We start from the raw sequence: 16,964 nt of genomic DNA, 5'->3' as shown, positions 1-16,964 counted from the left end.
TCATTAGTTCTATATGTGCAGTAAATTGAATCGGTTGTCTTGACTGTGCAGGCTGTTTTGGCAGAAGTTGTGATTGAAGGCCCTGTGTTTTTCTCACATTTGAAAAAATAGCGTTCCCTGCGTTCTTTAAAAAACACAATTTTGAATATATTTTTGGTTGGAACGAGGATTGGCAGGTTTTTAGCATATTTGGTTTGTTGTTTTTTTCCAAAGTTGATGACTGCCCGCAGCTTTGCATCCCTGAAGTTTCTGCATCTGTACTTAATTCAATTAGGTAAGCATCCTTTCGGTTTGCCGACCTGGCTTTGGCGATGGTTCACCCCTGGAGCCCTCAAGCGTCTTTGGGGTTTTCTCTTTCGCTTCTTTCTACCTCCCTTAACCATTATACCTCCTCGAACCCGGCCTGACCGCATGCTGCTCTTAGACTAGACCGGCTTTATCGTTCCCTGAGAGTTGATGCGACTATATCGTTCCCTGTCAGTTTGTGACCGGTGTCTGATACAAAAACACAAACTGAATTTGGATGGTAGTAAGGGGGCAAAGGCAAGGTAGGTAAGGTGAGGTAGGCTGGAGCTGTCGCGGTTGTTGCAGTTGCAATTGCAGTTGCAGTTATAGCCTTGGTTGTTGCAGCTATCCTAATTATTGCAATTATTGTGGTTATTGCAGTTAAGCAGTCGAACGAGTCAAAACAGTAGATGCAGTTCCTTTCAGAGCTTTCAAACCCTGGAGTAGTCTCTCTGCTTACCTGTTTTTTCCCCTGTTTCCACAGTGACCCCAGTGTCCTCAGTACAGTGCACAATTCACAAACCCTAGAACCAGAACCTCACCACGATCCCTTGGTGGCTCTCTTGGCCCTTCGCCGCTCATGGCCCACGTGACTCCTTGCTCCCTCTGCAGGGGGGATCTGTAGGAGACTTTACGCTTCAGGACACCTACCCCTGCGCCTATAACTGCTGATAGCTCCCACTTTTCCCCAGCCTTCCCAATGCTGATAATGTTGCCAATGTTTGCTGGTAATGCTTGCCTCCAAGTCCCTACTGGGCTCCCCGTCCGTCAAAAGGACCCAGGCGAGCGGCTGGGGTCGACAAGTTTGGGAGGTCCGGCAGACAGAAGACAGCCTCGCTGTGCCTGGACGCCTCCGTGGTCCAGATACACCACAAATGCCCACTCAAACGCGACCCCCCCAATGCAGTACGCAGTTCCCAGCCCTCTAGGGCCACAACGGAGGACAGAGTGCTGGGCATACTGGATGCAGCTATGTAAGACCTGGCAAGACCTCTGCCAATAGCGGTTGTGCCTCCTCACGCTTACCATTTGCTACTGCTGCTACTCCCAAAGTCCTCAGCGTCCTAGGAGTCCCACAGGTGATATCCTGTTGTCTCTCCGCGTTGTGTCCGACAGGTACACTCACAGCTTGCTGCAGGCTGTAATAGGGTCAGGTAGGAAAGGGTAGCTCCACCTCACTCCTCGGCTCCTTCCTCCCTCCTCCTTGCTCCTTACAAGCCGCTGAAAGCTCTGCGACGGTGCCCGGGAGACTACGGAGACCCTGCAGCCTCGACGGGGCTTCGGTGGAACTTCCCCTCCCCTTGCCTAACGGGTGCCAATGGGCGTGTCAGACGGGAACAGCAGCAAGGAGCAGCACGGCGTTTCCTCTCCTCTTTCGCTTGCTCGCTCGCTGTCACCAAATGCACAGAAAGCAGCTTCAGCAAAACCTGGCCTGGACTCTGTTGCAATCGGGAAGTCTCGACCCACAGCACATCTAAGCACCACAGGTTGTAACATGAGGCAAATGGGGAAAACACACCAAATTTCTTCCCAAACTTTTAGGTCTCACCCATGATTTCATAGTGGCCCTCCTTTTCTTGTCTTCTTTGACATATTCCATCTCTTCCTTCTGTTCCAGCACAGAATTTCCATATTACCATTCTTAACACTACCATTCATATTGATCTCCAACTGTTAGTCTCCCAAACTTCCCTCTCAAACTTTATTCTATGTCCCACCCCTACCCAGACTTCCTCTGTTATCTGTTTTATCTCCCTCACACTTTCCATCACAATAACTCTGATCTCAACCCTCTGTAGTGGGTCACTTCTCTCTCAATATTTCATTGCCTAATATACTAACCCCTAATCACTACTAGAACAAGCCATGCTTTTCCTATTTCCCACCCTTGCCAAACCCCACTCTATTATCCAAATCCCTCTTCACTCCCCAATTAACTGGCTTAATAAGATCGCGTAAGCTGTCTTAGTATGATCCAGTCATCTCATCCTGCCTTTTAGCTAAGGTAGTCCATAGGATTTCGGTAGCTTTAACTACTTGGTGCAGACTTACTGGTTGTGGGCTCCAGGTACTCTTAATGAGACCCTGTATGTTCTAAACGTCCACTTGAATCAGCTAAAGTCCCTCAACTATTGATACCTAAAAATTCATGGCCCCACTTTATGTGGCCCGTAGAACAAGACCAACCACTAATATGATGAGAATATAACCCCACCACAACCTGGACTAGAAATGGGTTCTCCACTAAAACATCCACAGAAGTAGAGAATATGTTTGTGATTACAGACTCCAAATGTTCACTCTTAAGACAGGTCAACAATGTGATGAAAAGAGCTTCCAAAAGTATGAAAATATTATGACATAGCCTTCTTTATTTGGGTTACACTCAAAGGGTTTTGAATACAACAGCACTAGAACTGTCATGCCTTGAATATGCCAACTAGATCTATCAATTCAGAATTCTGATGCCAGACAGGTCCTTATAATATGAACCGATTGGACCATATCCCTCCTGTTCTCAAAACCATGCAAAAGGTACCTGTAGCAAGAAGAACATTCTTTAAAAAAAAACTCTACTTAGCCAACAGGGCTGTACAAGTTCATGGACCAACTTTTAGCTCTCCACCCAAATGAGAAACAACAGATGAAGAATGGCACTGTCCTACTCGTTCTCTACTTTAAAAGATCTGTCATAGTTTGCAGATATGTAACTTCTGGTGATTATACTCTGCAAACAGATGAACAGCCTACCCAAGAAAATAAAGAAGACAAACACAAACCTGCACTGCAGGAAATCAATTGAAAACTGGCTTTTACTCACAATATGGCTAACTTTACTCTATGCTCACCCAGGTTGTCAGCTCTATACTTACGCAGCCACCAACTTTGCAAAAAAGGGTTTGGTTTTTTGGGGGAAAATGTGTATCTGTATCTGTCTCTGTTGCGTTTTGGGTCTTTTCCTGTCGGGCACTATGACCACCCACACAAGTGAGGTACCATTTTTATTGGGAGACTAAGGGGAACGCTGGGTGGTTGGAAATTTGTGTATCGCACAGATTCCAGAACTTGCCTTCACAGAAATGTGAGGAAAATGTGGGGCCTTTAGGCACTGTTTATAGTTTGCAAGAACTACCGGGTAAACGAAAAAAACATGTTAGCACCACACAAGTCACACCCACCCTGCACATCCCGGGTGTCTATTTTCAGAAATATCTGGGTATGGTAGATTTTCCTGGGTGGTGGTTGAGCTAGTGCCCTAAATCTGCAGCAAACCACATCTAGCGGACGTAACAATATATTGCTTTTGTAAATCGGCCATCGTGACAATACATTACAGATGAAATAAGCACAAATGTTAGTCTTTTTCCTAAACTTTTCCCTTAATTTTTTATTTCTACAGTTAGTTTCCTTGGGAAAATCTTGAGGGATCTACACAAATGACCCATTACTGAATTCAGAATCTTGACTACTTTTTAGAAATGTATAGATTTCTGGCATCACCCATGGATTTCACACCTGTTTCCACCACAAACAGGATGTAGGTTGAAAGCACAACAAATAGGAAAGGTGGGCTACTGCTTAGAAAAATGCCAAAACTGTAATAAATAAAATATATATTTTTTGGTACAGCTCTGCGTGTTCCTGAGAGCTGAGAACATGGTCATTTTAGCACAGCCAAACTTTCGTTAATGCTCTTCTTAGGGGGGAAAAACTGTCACTTTTTTACACAACCCCCCCCCAAAATATATTATGGCTATTTACTCATGCTACTCCAGGGGGAAAATCAAACTCTGGGTATGTTTAGAATCCCTGTGGTGTCGGAGGAAAAGTACGCAAATTCGATGCGGATACCTTATGTGGAAAAAATGTTATGGAGGCCTAAGCGCAAACTACCCCAAAAGGGTGATAATGCCTCAGCAGTTAAAGGGTTGAACTGCACTGCCACAGGTGAAAACTTAAGAGAATGCAGCCCATCTTTCCTAATCAATCTATATATATAAAAACGAAAGTATGTCTGTTTGTCTTTTATGCCTTACTACACCATTCATCCGATCGCCATGACACTTTGGGAAGTTGTTGAGTACACTCCCGCGAAGGTTTCAGGCAACAAAAAACAATAATTTGTTAAATATCGGCCCCCGGCACCCCCAGGGCCCTCATAATCTTTCCAATACTGAACTTTTATACAGTTTACGGTGCGACTCGATTTTGCAATGACCATCAACAAAGCACAAGGACAATTGCTGTAAGTGTGTGGACTAGATTTGGAGAATCCGTGCTTCTCACATGGACAACTGTATGTGGCCAGCTCACGTGTCGGAAAACCTTCTGATTTATTTGTGTACGCACCAGACGGAAAAACAAAAAATACCGTGTATCCACAAGCACTCGAATAAATAAACAGAATTAAAACACTTTAAAATGTTTTCCATATTAAAATGAATAAGTTTCAATAAAAATGACACAATGTAAATTAAATGTTATCATAACAAGTTTCCTTAATTTTCCTTTCTTCTGAGATCGCACCAATGCACGGGGCGATCTGGTCTCCTCCCAAGCACATACTTACTCACACCGCAATGAGATGAGACACAACCATCACCCAGCGGCCAGCGCAGAGACGGGCAAACCAGGGAACGCTGAAAGCAGCCACAAAACAACTTTGAAGCTAGTGAGTGTGGAAGTTGAAGGGCAAGCTAAGATGGCAGCCGCCAGAACTCACTGACGGACAGTCAGAAAAAACCACACACAGGCAAGATATCTGACGGCTGGCTGGGCGAGAGATAGATATGTATGTGTGAAGCAAAGCGAAGCCGTGATAAAGGCTAAATGCAGGGTTCTCACCATGTGCCTGAGTGATGACCACCATATGCACCTCCGCAGCGCGATTCCACGCGCCCGGGCATCAGCAAATGGCAGTGCTGAGGTCGGGAAAAATCTTTACTGTGATAATGCACGTTGCAGCGGCGCTGAGAACCACTGGGACCTTGGCGCGCAATGTGTGTGTGAGAGCCTGAAGTGTGAGAGCCTGAAGAGAGAGGCTGCCGGGGTGAAATTGCCTTCGGTGTGAAGCGGCGCAGCGGCGAGAGAGAAACGAAGAGATACCGCCAAAGGATCCCAGTAAGATCCTCAGCGGGATAGTGGGAGCACACACCTGCGAGTGGCGGCGGCGGCTCTGCCCGGCTTTCACCAGGCACTGTGAGAGGCTGCATGAAGCGTGAGAAGAGACTGCTGAGGCTGCAGAAACTTGGCTGATGCGAGGACACTGCACTACGTGGAGAGTTGATTCTGGGCTAGGACCCGGAGGGGCATTTCGAGGTATGCCTCGCCCGACTCCAAGGCGGCATCCCAGCTACATTGCCAGCGTGGATCAAGTTCCTGTACATCGTATGAGCCATGTTTGTAGCAGCCTAAGGGATGTGCACTGCTCCCACCCCTCCCCCACCCCAGTGATAACAGGGAGAAGAAGAAGAAACGACTCTCCAAGCGTAGGAAGAAAACGAAACTGGGGAAAAACGATACTTGAGGAAAACTCAAGAGAAGGGATCACCAAAAGGGCAGAGGCCCCACCACTGCCCCAGGCCCCCCCTTCTAGTGGGTTTGTCCATCCCTTTCGGTTTCCTGTCAGATTGTTGCTCAAGGTCACCTCAAACTCTGTTTTTGTCTCCCAAATGTCACTCCCTCCAGCCCAGCTTCCTGCTTCAAAAGCAAATTGTCGAAAGTGGTAAAATGCAAATGTATTCACCCCTCAAATGCACCGAGCTGGCAAGCAAAGTAACACACCTGTCTTTCTCCAGGGTTTCGGCGTCCCTCTTTGCAACGTTTGTGGTTTTGGGTTAAATGATGCAACTAACAGTGCGATTTTAATTTCATTTCCAAGTAAACCATTGGAAGAGGCGCTCATGAAATACTTAAGTTACAGCTGCGCAGCAAGTAGTGCCAGCTGCACTGTTTAGGCCTTTTACAGCTGCGCAGCAAGTAATGCCAGCTGCACCGTTTAGGCCTTTTTACAGCTGCGCAGCAAGTAGTGCCAGCTGCACCGTTTAGGCCTTTTACACCTGCGCAGCAAGTTGTGCCAGCTACACCGTTTAGGCATTTTTACAGATGTGCGGCAAGTAGTGCCTGCTGCACCTTTTAGGCAACTTTATCCGTGGGGACTGTGCTGATTAAGTTAGGACTCCCACTGCATTGGCAGCATCATTGACACTATGGACTCAGGGCCAGTTGGCCAGGGAGACTGCGAGGTTTGTAGGGCACCAGGCCCTTGTACGTATATGTGGTGCTAGGAATTGTTTTTCATGTAATATGATTTTGGCACACTGTTCAGAGTACCTCCTCAGGTGGTCTTAAGAAGACGAGGTTGTTGTGCATATTTAGAATTTTGCTAATCAGATTGGCTTCACCCTACGCTCTTTACCCCTAACGTTAGTGATTCTCAGGAGCTTAGGGTCCAATAGTAGTCTGTTGCGATCATGGGCGTACAATGTGTTTGGTGCCGAATGTGGTTCTGTTAACAGGCTGGTGTTAAGTACAGTGTTCACCATTGGCCTCTGGGTGCTCGTTTATTTTCTGTTCAACTTCAACTTTATTTGTTGTGTATAGGTTCTGAAAGTGGTCAAGTTGGTCCTATCATATGTAATCAATTCCCTTGTAAATATTATCTAGTGCCAGGTGACATCATGTATTCCTAGATGAAGGGCACTACAAATACCCACCTCACTTCCCAGACGGCACATTAGCTCTGATATCTTCACCCAACGTCCGGAATATGTTCCCCCTTATTGTCTTTTTACTTCTCCTAACCACCGCTATCCAAGTAACACCCTTTTCATATCCCCCCCTACCCTCCGCCTCACTTTCCCAACATGGCCACCACTCGAGTTTAGGCTGGAAGCAATTGCTACAAAATCAATTATCCTTTCAACCAGACTAAAGCTGCAATAAAACGTTTGAAGCATAACACTATTGAACGTTTCCCGGATTCCCTCTTTGTTGATTAATTTTACAATGGTCGCTTTGGGAGGCTCAAAAACGATTTAATTTTCTTCACTCACGACACCCCCTCTTGGTCCACCAGCTTATACAATTCCCTAACGTCACTTCTTCCTCCTCTATCCCTCATGGGAACAACTAAAAATTTCCCCCTCTGACTGTTTCAAGGGCTACCTCACTATCTCACTCTATAACAACGGTACTGTCATGATCCAAGGCAAAGACACCTGTCTCTCGCTCGTTGAACACCTCTTCCCCTCCCTATTCCCCTCCTCTGTGACCGGTTTTCCCCTGACTCTCCTTCTAGCTCCACGCATTATTCCCTCTCTCCTCCCCTGACCCCCCTACACTCCAATTGGCTGCACTCTCGAGAAGCACAGGTCGGCCCTCTTCCCTCCCCCTCCCCTATGACCTCCTCTCCTATTCCTCCCCCCTCACAGTTTGCCCCCCGCATCACTTCAGCCCTACCTCTAGCTAGTACGCTCCTCGTCCATTCTACGCCATCCCAGTACTACAATCTCTTCTCCTCCTCCATATTCCTTCCGGTCTCTCCCCTTTTTAGTCCACCTCTCCTCCAACCTTCTCCCCCAGTTACCTTTCCCTATGCTCCCCTTATTCCTCCTTCCCCCCCTCTTTTCTACCCCCTCCCCCTTCATTATTCACCCCCATTTCTCCACAAACCCACTGCTTCTCTCTCCTCCCTCCCACTCCTCCAGCAGTGCTGTGCCACTCCCTTCCCCCCTTGGTAACCCTTTCCTTTTCCCTCCCTCGGGCCCAGCAGAACCACCTCCTTTCCTCCACTTCCCTTTCTCTCAACCCCCCTCACTCTACCAGATGCTGTTCCCTCACAGCCACCTCTCCTAGCTGACAGGACCTCTACAACCACCTCGCCTCTTTTCCTCCCAAACCTCCTACATTCCCATGACTCCTCACAGTCCTCCTCTCTCCTTCCTCCTTACAGCCTTGTTCCGCACCCATCTCCCCCTAAATATGTCCTTAATTCCTCTCCCTATTGCAACGCCAACAAAGACAACTCTCCCTTCTCCTCCAATTCACCTACTCCCGCTCTCAACCTCCACCTCTCCCCACTCTTGAACCCCATACCCCAACTCTACTCCTGTCCCCCCTCCTCTCCCTGCTTTTCACCACCAATTCCACCCCCTTCAGTTTCCATTGAGCCACCCAACCTTCTGTGCTCTGCCTTACTCTTGTTGGAAAATAAGCTAGGCTCTCTTATCACCTCCATCTCCCAGCTTGTAGGTGCCATTTCACTTTTAAGCTCCAAGATTTCCACCTTTCCATGCACCTCTACTCCTTCCCAACTTCCCACGAGATTCACCCCGCCCACTCACCCCAATACAGCCAAGCTCAACCTGCCGTCCGCAAACTTCGTTAACTCAGACAAGCCCTTGAATGCCACCCATCTTCAACCTGCATCCCCTAGTAACCCTACTATTTACACTATTCCGACAATCTCCTATGTCAGAACCAGGCATCCACCCAAACCCTCCCGAGCACCCCTGCATAAGTACAACATCCCAATCACCCTTCAGAGCCCAAGTGCCCCGTCACCAAAACAGACTTGACAGAGCTGCGCTGTCTGCTTCACAACTGCAGATCTGCAGTAAAATACAAACTTGAAATCTCCGATACCATCATCCTTCACAATATTGACATGCTCTTCCTCACAGAGACCTGGTTCAAAGATACCTCTCACTCTATCTTTGATCTCGTATTATCCACAGGCTATTCTATATTCAGGAATGACAGAACTGACAACATCGGAGGAGGTGTTGCAGTCATCTTCAGAAACTCCCTTCAACTTAAGGCTTCTCCTATCAGCTCCTTCCACACCTTTGAATGCCTTTCTCATGAGCTTCAATTGCACCACCGCTCACCCCTCAGATTCCATGTCATTTACCGCCCGCCTGGTAGTGGTCCTTCATTTATGGAGGAACTCACTGACTTCATCAGCGACCAATACTCGCGAAGTGACAATCAGACCTTCGTGGGTGACTTCAACCTCCACTGGAGCGTACCGCATGACTCTTCGGTGAACTCGCTGGCCTCCTTCCTCTCTGCAAACGATCTTATCCAACACTGCACAGAATCAACACACTCTAAGGGCTCAATCCTGAATCAACCTAAGAGGGCTACCTCCTGGTTCCGTGATGCGAAAAATATTGATGTCGGAGCCCTCTGTGAATCAGCTCTGTTATCACTTCCAAGGCTAGACCCGAACCTAGATGTTAACGAACTCACCTCCCAATGCCTCACAGTCCTTGCAGCTGAAATCAATAACGTCGCTCCACTCAAAAGCAAAAAGATAAGGCCCACTCCCTCAGCTCCTTGGTTCAAGTAATCACTCCATGAAGAAAGGAAGCAGCTAAGACACCTAGAGAAACAATGGAGGCAAATGCCCTCCACAGATAATTTAGCCACGCTTCGTTCAGCAAGATCCAAGTACCACAAGCACATCTTCCTTGGGAAAGCATCGCACTTCAAAACCCTTCTTGACTCAGCCAAAAATAGACCCAAAAAACTATTTGATCTCATCAAGATTCCCAACTGCTCTCCCCCAACCTCCAAGTTGGAGGATTCTACAAAACAAGCAGCGGAATTCGCTATATTCTTCGATGAAAAAGTGAAATCACTTGTGGATCAGGTCGCTCATCCTACCCCACCAGAGGAGCGCAAATCCTCAGCCATTTGGCAGAACTTTGACTCCATATCTGAAGATGCCCTCCTCATGTACATCCGCGAAACAAAGCCCTCCATCCATTCTCTGGACCCCATCCCCAGTGCCATTGCCATTGACTTCTATACCCATTCCCTTTCCTATTGGACTACTCTGGTCAACCTCTCCCTCTGTCAAGGCTCTCTTCCTGTCCCCTTTAAAACTGGGCAGGTCACCCCTCTGCTTAAAAAACCCACTGCTGATGCGAATGACCTATACAACTTCTGCCCCATCACTAATCTACCCTTTCTTGCGAAGATCACAGAAAGATGTGTAGCAAAACAACTCTCTCGTCATATCAAGGACAATGATCTTCTTGACAATTGTCAGTCCGGCTTCATCCAAAACTGCAGCACTGAAACAGCCCTACTGCAAGTGGTTGATGACGCGCTGAGGATACTCGATTCGGGGGGGGGGGTCCTGTCTTCTAATTCTCCTTGACCTTTCTGCAGCCTTTGGCACTGTCAAACACAACACCTTCCTCAACACTCTTCAACAGAGAATGGGCATGGAGGGCACTGTGCTTAAATGGTTTGCCTCCTTCCTCTCGGATAGATCCCAAATGATCAAAATAGAGAACAGTCTTTCATCTCCTGTGGCAGTAGGTCAAGGGGTTCCTCAAGGCTCTATACTCGCACCCACATTGTTCAATCTCTATTTAGAACCACTGGGTAATCTCCTAAGTAAATCCGGGATCCACTATCATCTCTATGCAGATGACACTCAAATCTACCTCAAGGTTGCCTCCACCCACGATCTCTCCATCCTAAGCTCTACTCTCGACTCCATTCAAAACTGGATGTCAACTCATCAACTGATTCAAAATCCCTCCAAAACTGAATTCCTCCTCCTCTCCTCCTTACTCTCTCCTCCCCCGGTTCAATCATGGATGGATCAGATGAATCTACTTAACAACAAACCCATCATTGTTGACAGCGCAAAATCCCTTGGTGTCATACTCGACAAAAAACTCAATCTAATCTCCCACATCAATTCCATTGCAAAGTCTGCTTGATACCAACTGCGCCTTCTTTGGGGAATTTGGCGCTTTTTCCAGGAACAGGACCTTAAAACCCTGGTGCAATCGCTGGTCCTCTCCAGACTGGACTACTGTAATTCTCTTCTTACTGGCCTCCCCAAATCCCACTTGTCCCCCCTTAGATCTGTTCTCCATTCAGCAGCTCGTTTCATTTATGGGGCCAAAAGAAGCGACCACATCACACCAATGTTATCCACCCTCCGCTGGCTCCCCATCTGTTGGAAATGTATTCTTGTTGACTCGAGCTGTCACGAGCGTTCAGGCATGTCTGGCTGCTCGTGACAAGCTCGTGTTCTCTTACCTTCTTGTTATGTTTTGAAACTCCTAGAATGTCATCGTTGTAACACATCTGTTGGGCTGGCTATACGGGTCACAGAATTGACTTAATCGGCTATTTCATAGCAGATATACAATTTTCTGGGAACCACATTTCAGGGAAGATTTATGTGTCAAGATCTGGTCTGTCACTTTTGAGTTGGCCACACCAATACCAATTGGGAATGAAAATTGATCCAAGGGCTGATCCTCCCGTGTATGTGGTGCAACCTGTGAGTGTATCTTGTGTCTCTGGGGACAGTTCCTTACTTGTTGAGGATTTACGCCAATCTTTTCCTACCGTGTTCAGTGGTACCTTGGGTCGGTACAAGGGTTTTGAACATGTCATCAGATTGAATGAGAATTCCATTCCTGTAAGACACAGAGTAAGAAATGTTCCTTTATCCTATAGAGTCAAACTTAAGGATATGCTGAAAGATTTGTGTGAGAAGAAGATCATTGAACCTATTGAGTCGTCACCTTGGGTTTCTCCGATCGTTATTTCGATTAAATCCAATGGTGAACTTAGGCTATGCATTGATCTTCGCAGTGTCAACAACGCCATTTGGGTTGATTCGCACCCTTTACCAAACCTCCATGAGATGGTGTCAACATTGGCTGGTGCACAAGTTTTTTCATGTGTTGACCTAGCCAGTGCTTACCACCAAGTTGTACTTGCTGAAGAGTCCAAAAATATTACTGCCTTTATCACACCTGAAGGGTTATATAGATTTTGTCGTATGCCCTTTGGACTGGCTAGTGCTGCCTCTGTGTTCCAGAGGTTAATGAGAGATACCCTGGAAGGTTTGAGTGGTGCCATAGCATTCCAGGACGACATTTTAGTGCATGGGAAGGATGACTATGAGCATGACAATAATCTAAGGTGTGTGATTGCTGCTTTAGCACAGAAGGGTCTTACACTTCGTCTTGATAAGTGCAAATTTAGGCAAAAGGAGGTAGAGTATCTTGGACACACCATTAGTGGAATGGGAATCAAACCGAAGAAGAATCATGTTAAGAGCATTGTGGATGCTCCCGTGCCTACGTCAAAAGAGCAACTTGTGGCCTTTTTAGGTCTTATTGAATTTTACGCAAAGTTCATCCCAAATTTTTCAGTGAAAGTTGATCCGTTCAGATGTCTTTTGAAAAAAAACGCAAAGTTTGTGTGGACTGATGTAATGACACAAGCCTTTGAATCTTTAAAATTGTTTATTGTGAATGCTCCCTGTTTAAAACCTTTTGTCATTGGCGTGAAATGCATCATCATGGTAGATGCCAGCTCCTCTGGCTTAGGTGGAGTTCTTTTGCAGAAAGATTGTGAGAAAGAATGGGTTGTGGCCTATGCATCTAGGGCTTTACGTGATGCTGAAAAGAATTACTCCGTTATAGAAAGGGAGTTACTGGCATGTGTTTGGGGTGCTGAACATTTCAGACCTTTTTTGTGGGGGACTAAATTTTTGATAAAAACCGATCACAAGCCTTTGGTGTACCTCATGGCTCCGGGTGGGGGAAGAACTATGTCAGCACGCCTTGCTAGATTAGCTTCTAGGTTGCAATCTTTTCAACATTCAATCGAATATGTTCAAGGAAAGGCGAATGTTCATGCGGATTGCATGTCCAGATTGATTTCTGAATCTGATGTTGCGGAAGTTGTGCATGAAGAGGAGTGTGAGGTTGCTTTCAATTTTAAAGATGTCAATTCTGTGTGCAGCGAACGTTTTTCTTTACAAGAGGATGTTTGGATGGAAGAGATGGATAAAGATTTGGAGTTAAGCTGTGTAAAGAAGTACCTCATACAGGGTTTTCCTGAACAGAGGAAGTTATCTGGTAACATGATGGGTTTTTTTAAGGTCCAGGAGGAACTTGCTGTCGAAAATGGTTTGATTCTTCGTGGCGACAAGATTGTTCCACCCTTTCAACTTAGGAATTCCCTACTTGAAATTGCGCATGAAGGACATCTGGGGATTTCTTTTACCAGGAGGCGTCTGAAGGAGTCTTTTTGGTGGCCAGGTATTGACTCGTGCGTTGAACATTTTGTGCGGAAGTGTACCCAATGTTCAAACAGTGATAAATCTGCAGTTGCTTTACGTCCTGAGCCATGTCCCGTTGATTTACCCTTAGGGCCCTGGCGGAAATTGGGGTTAGACATCATTGGGCCTTTCAGTTGTTTACCAAAGCAGGAGGCTTTCGGCATTGTACTCATAGACTATTTTTCTAAATGGCCTGAGGTCAAAATGGTTAGGGAAGTTACCTCGAATCAAGTCATAGAATTCTTAGATGAGACCTTTTGTAGGGAAGGAATTCCCCAGGAAATTGTGACTGACAATGGGCCACAGTTTGTGAGTAAGGAGATAGAGCTTTTCTTTGCTAAATGTGGTATTGTCCATAGGAAGATTGCAGTTTTCCATCCTGAAGCGAATGGTCAGGTTGAACGCTTCAACCGTGTGGTCAAAGAAGCCATACAGCTTTCTATTAAAGGTAATCTAAACTGGAGGAATGCTTTGCAATCCATGTTATTGGCTTATAGAACTTCTCCCAATTCTGTGACCTTGGTCACCCCTTTTGAGCTTCTGAGGGGGCGGAAGCCCAGCACCAAGCTAGTCCCTTGGTGGCTAAAAAAAAATTTAGCTGGTTTTGAAAATTGTTCTAAAGTTGATTTTGAAGCTGTCCTACACAGGGTTCAGTCATATAAGGAAAGGATGAAACGCGATATGGCCAAAAGAATTGGTTCTACGTCTAGTCGTTCTATCAAGGTGGGCGACCTTGTTCGCATTAAAAAGAAAGAGGGTGTGAGTAAAGGTTTTCCTGTTTGGTCAAATCCCAAGAAGGTTGTTGAAGTCTTTAGAAATGCAGTCAGGCTTGATGGTGGTTCTGTCTGGAACTTGAGCAGGGTTTCCTTGTTCAATGGTCCTTTTCAATTGATGGAAGATTCGGACAGCAGTGTTTTTTATGATGTTGGAAGAATGAGTGATAATGGCGAGTGCTCTCACATGAGTGATAATGGCGAATGCCCTCAAGCTGTGTGTGATTCTGACAACACCAGAGCCGTACGCTCACATCGCTTACCTGCCAGGTTTAATGATTTTGTGATGAATTGATCTTGGGTTTTTTTTTTTCTTTTGTTGTTTTTTTTTCTCTTTTAAGGGGGGAAGTGTTGGAAATGTATTCTTGTTGACTCGAGCTGTCACGAGCGTTCAGGCATGTCTGGCTGCTCGTGACAAGCTTGTGTTCTCTTACCTTCTTGTTATGTTTTGAAACTCCTAGAATGTCATCGTTGTAACACATCTGTTGGGCTGGCATTACTAGCCTGATTCTTAAGACGTGAGCACCTAATAAACTCCGTCTCTGACTACAACTTCATTTGCGTCCTTCTTTGACTTTCCTACACCATCGAGGCTAGAGCTATCTACAAGACTGCCTGTATCACCCACAAAGCCTTGCACTCCTCCTCTCCTCGCTACCTGGCGAATAAACTGAAACTCTCTGGAGGCTCTAGACCATCACCTAATGCGGAAAATCTACTGCTTGAACCTCCCACATTCAAGAAGGAAAGATCGATGGCCCAAACCTTTTCAGGCAACGCAGTGAGAATATGGAACTCACTTCCGCCCAGCTCTGGACCACCACCTCCTCCCAGGTCTTCAAAACTGACCTTAAAGTTCTCCTCCTCCAAAGACACCTCCTAAAGTAAGTCACGCCCTCTCTATTATCTGAAGGAAGACCTCCCATCACCGAAAACTCTATTCTCCATGACTATGGAAGTGCCTTCCCAGTGTGTTCGTGGGGTTGGAGTGTATGACATTTATTGCAGTATTATCCGTGTACCTGTGTTGGTTCTCTTTTGTAACATGCACACGCCACTTTTCTCTTGTAACACACGGTTTGCTACCTCTCACATTTTTTTTGTTTTTGATACTTGCACAAGTGCCACCATTGCCTACGTAACGTTTGTTCTTGTGCCTCTGCGTGTAGCATATATTGCACTATATTACCTCTAATTGTACTTTGTTTTCTCTTGTAACCTGCACACTTGTCACTCTTTCCTCCTGTTTACTACCTCATGTATTTTGTTTTGCTCACAATTGTCTTTTTTACCACATGTAACTTATTGTCTGCATTTGTAATGTGTTCACTTGTAATTTTCTGTTCCTATTGTGAAGCGCTCTGACGCCTTCGGGTAAAGTTTGCGCTATATAAAAACGCATAAATAAAATAAAATAAATTAAATATGAAGTTGATGATTGATTACTTTTTGGCTTTTGATTTAAAAAAATGGCTTAATGGGTCAAATAAGTGACCATTTGTAAACTTAAAATTGACAGGGTTACGACTTTAAAAGATAATAAAACACTTTGGTGGTGAAGTACCTCTCTCCTTGGAGAAGACTCCGTATGATACATTTTACTACAACAAATAAAACGCAGAAATGGGACCCAAAATGTGTTATTTAGGACTTACAGGTAGAAGAAGGTGTCGTTATAGCCCTTGATAGTGGGCACCTGGGGCAGGCGCTCGCTTCCCTCGCCTCCTGCGCATGAAAGGAGGTGGTGTAGGCAGCGGCACTGCTTCCCGCAAGGGATTACATAATGAGCGTGGGTCTCGTTGCGCGATAGGCTACACTGCTTTGGGCCCAGGTCCACGACTATGGTGGGCGGTCTTTCCGCAGACTCCAGCTCTGACCCGTCTGAGAACTCCGTCAGGAATCCCGTGAACGAGGCTAGGAGGAGAAACAGGAACCAAGGGCCTCCCATAGGAGGCTCCATGGTGCGACCCCCGTTGCCTCCAGGGCGAGCAGGGGGGTTTTCAGGCGGCAAAACGGTTCAAAAGCGGCGAAGCGAAAGGTTTGGTGAACTGCCGCCGGAGACAAACGGCGCGCAGAAATAACGGCGGCACGTCAGCATGAAATCATACGTTAAGTTAGAAACGTGCTGTTAAAGAGCCACTCTCTCTATAGAAGTTCAACAATACACTACTCTATGTGTATTTTCACCGTAATTCGGTTCAACTTGTTTTTTTGCATTACCATCGTTTGGTCCTACCTTCCAGCTGCTTAATCAGTAGAAGCAGACGGTTATATATATATATATATATATATATATATATATATATACATATACATATAATACCTTTCACTGAATAATATGTCAAGTCCTTCATTTTGCTTTTGTTTTTTTTTTTGCTGTAAAAATGTCAACCTTATCTTCTGAAGCCATCAAAATTACTTTTCGTCCATGTATAGTACCAGCGGTCGAAGTGCTTAAAGAAAAGTATGAAAACTAAACTGTGAGACTGAGCAAAATGGGGGCGTGGTCAGCAGGTGTGGGGGGAGGGGGGTGAAGCAAAAGACTTTGTTCAAATGAACAAAAATATTCTGTATCTATTTTGTCAGCCTTTAATCTACAAATAACTTAACACAAAAATAAAATACACACCTCAAATGAAAAATAAATGCAGCTTTAATTCATCAGTGGTAAATGAATTTTTCTGGTAGTTAGGGCAGTTTGGTTGATTACTCACATGCCCACCACTCAAACACATTTAATATTTTTATGCACTAATTCACCACTAATACATTTTGGGTTCTGCAGTAGCATA

General features: G+C 45.7%; 1 protein-coding gene across 1 annotated transcript in view; it reads right to left on the bottom strand.

Moving 5' to 3' along the window:
• Positions 1-16,132, bottom strand: part of LOC147716885 (uncharacterized) — a 2,312,058-nt gene extending 2,295,926 nt beyond the window's left edge. The window contains exon 1 of the mRNA XM_086919819.1: positions 15,828-16,132. Coding sequence (XP_086775945.1) covers positions 15,828-16,132 — 305 coding nt within the window. The remainder of the gene's footprint in view (positions 1-15,827) is intronic.
• Between the last annotated feature and the right edge of the window lie 832 nt (positions 16,133-16,964).

Source organism: Lissotriton vulgaris, chromosome 5 (assembly GCF_964263255.1).
Source record: "Lissotriton vulgaris chromosome 5, aLisVul1.2, whole genome shotgun sequence".
Lineage (NCBI taxonomy): Eukaryota > Metazoa > Chordata > Amphibia > Caudata > Salamandridae > Lissotriton > Lissotriton vulgaris.
The sequence above is the reverse complement of the archived record's forward strand: the minus strand, read 5'-3'. Positions and strand labels throughout refer to the sequence as shown.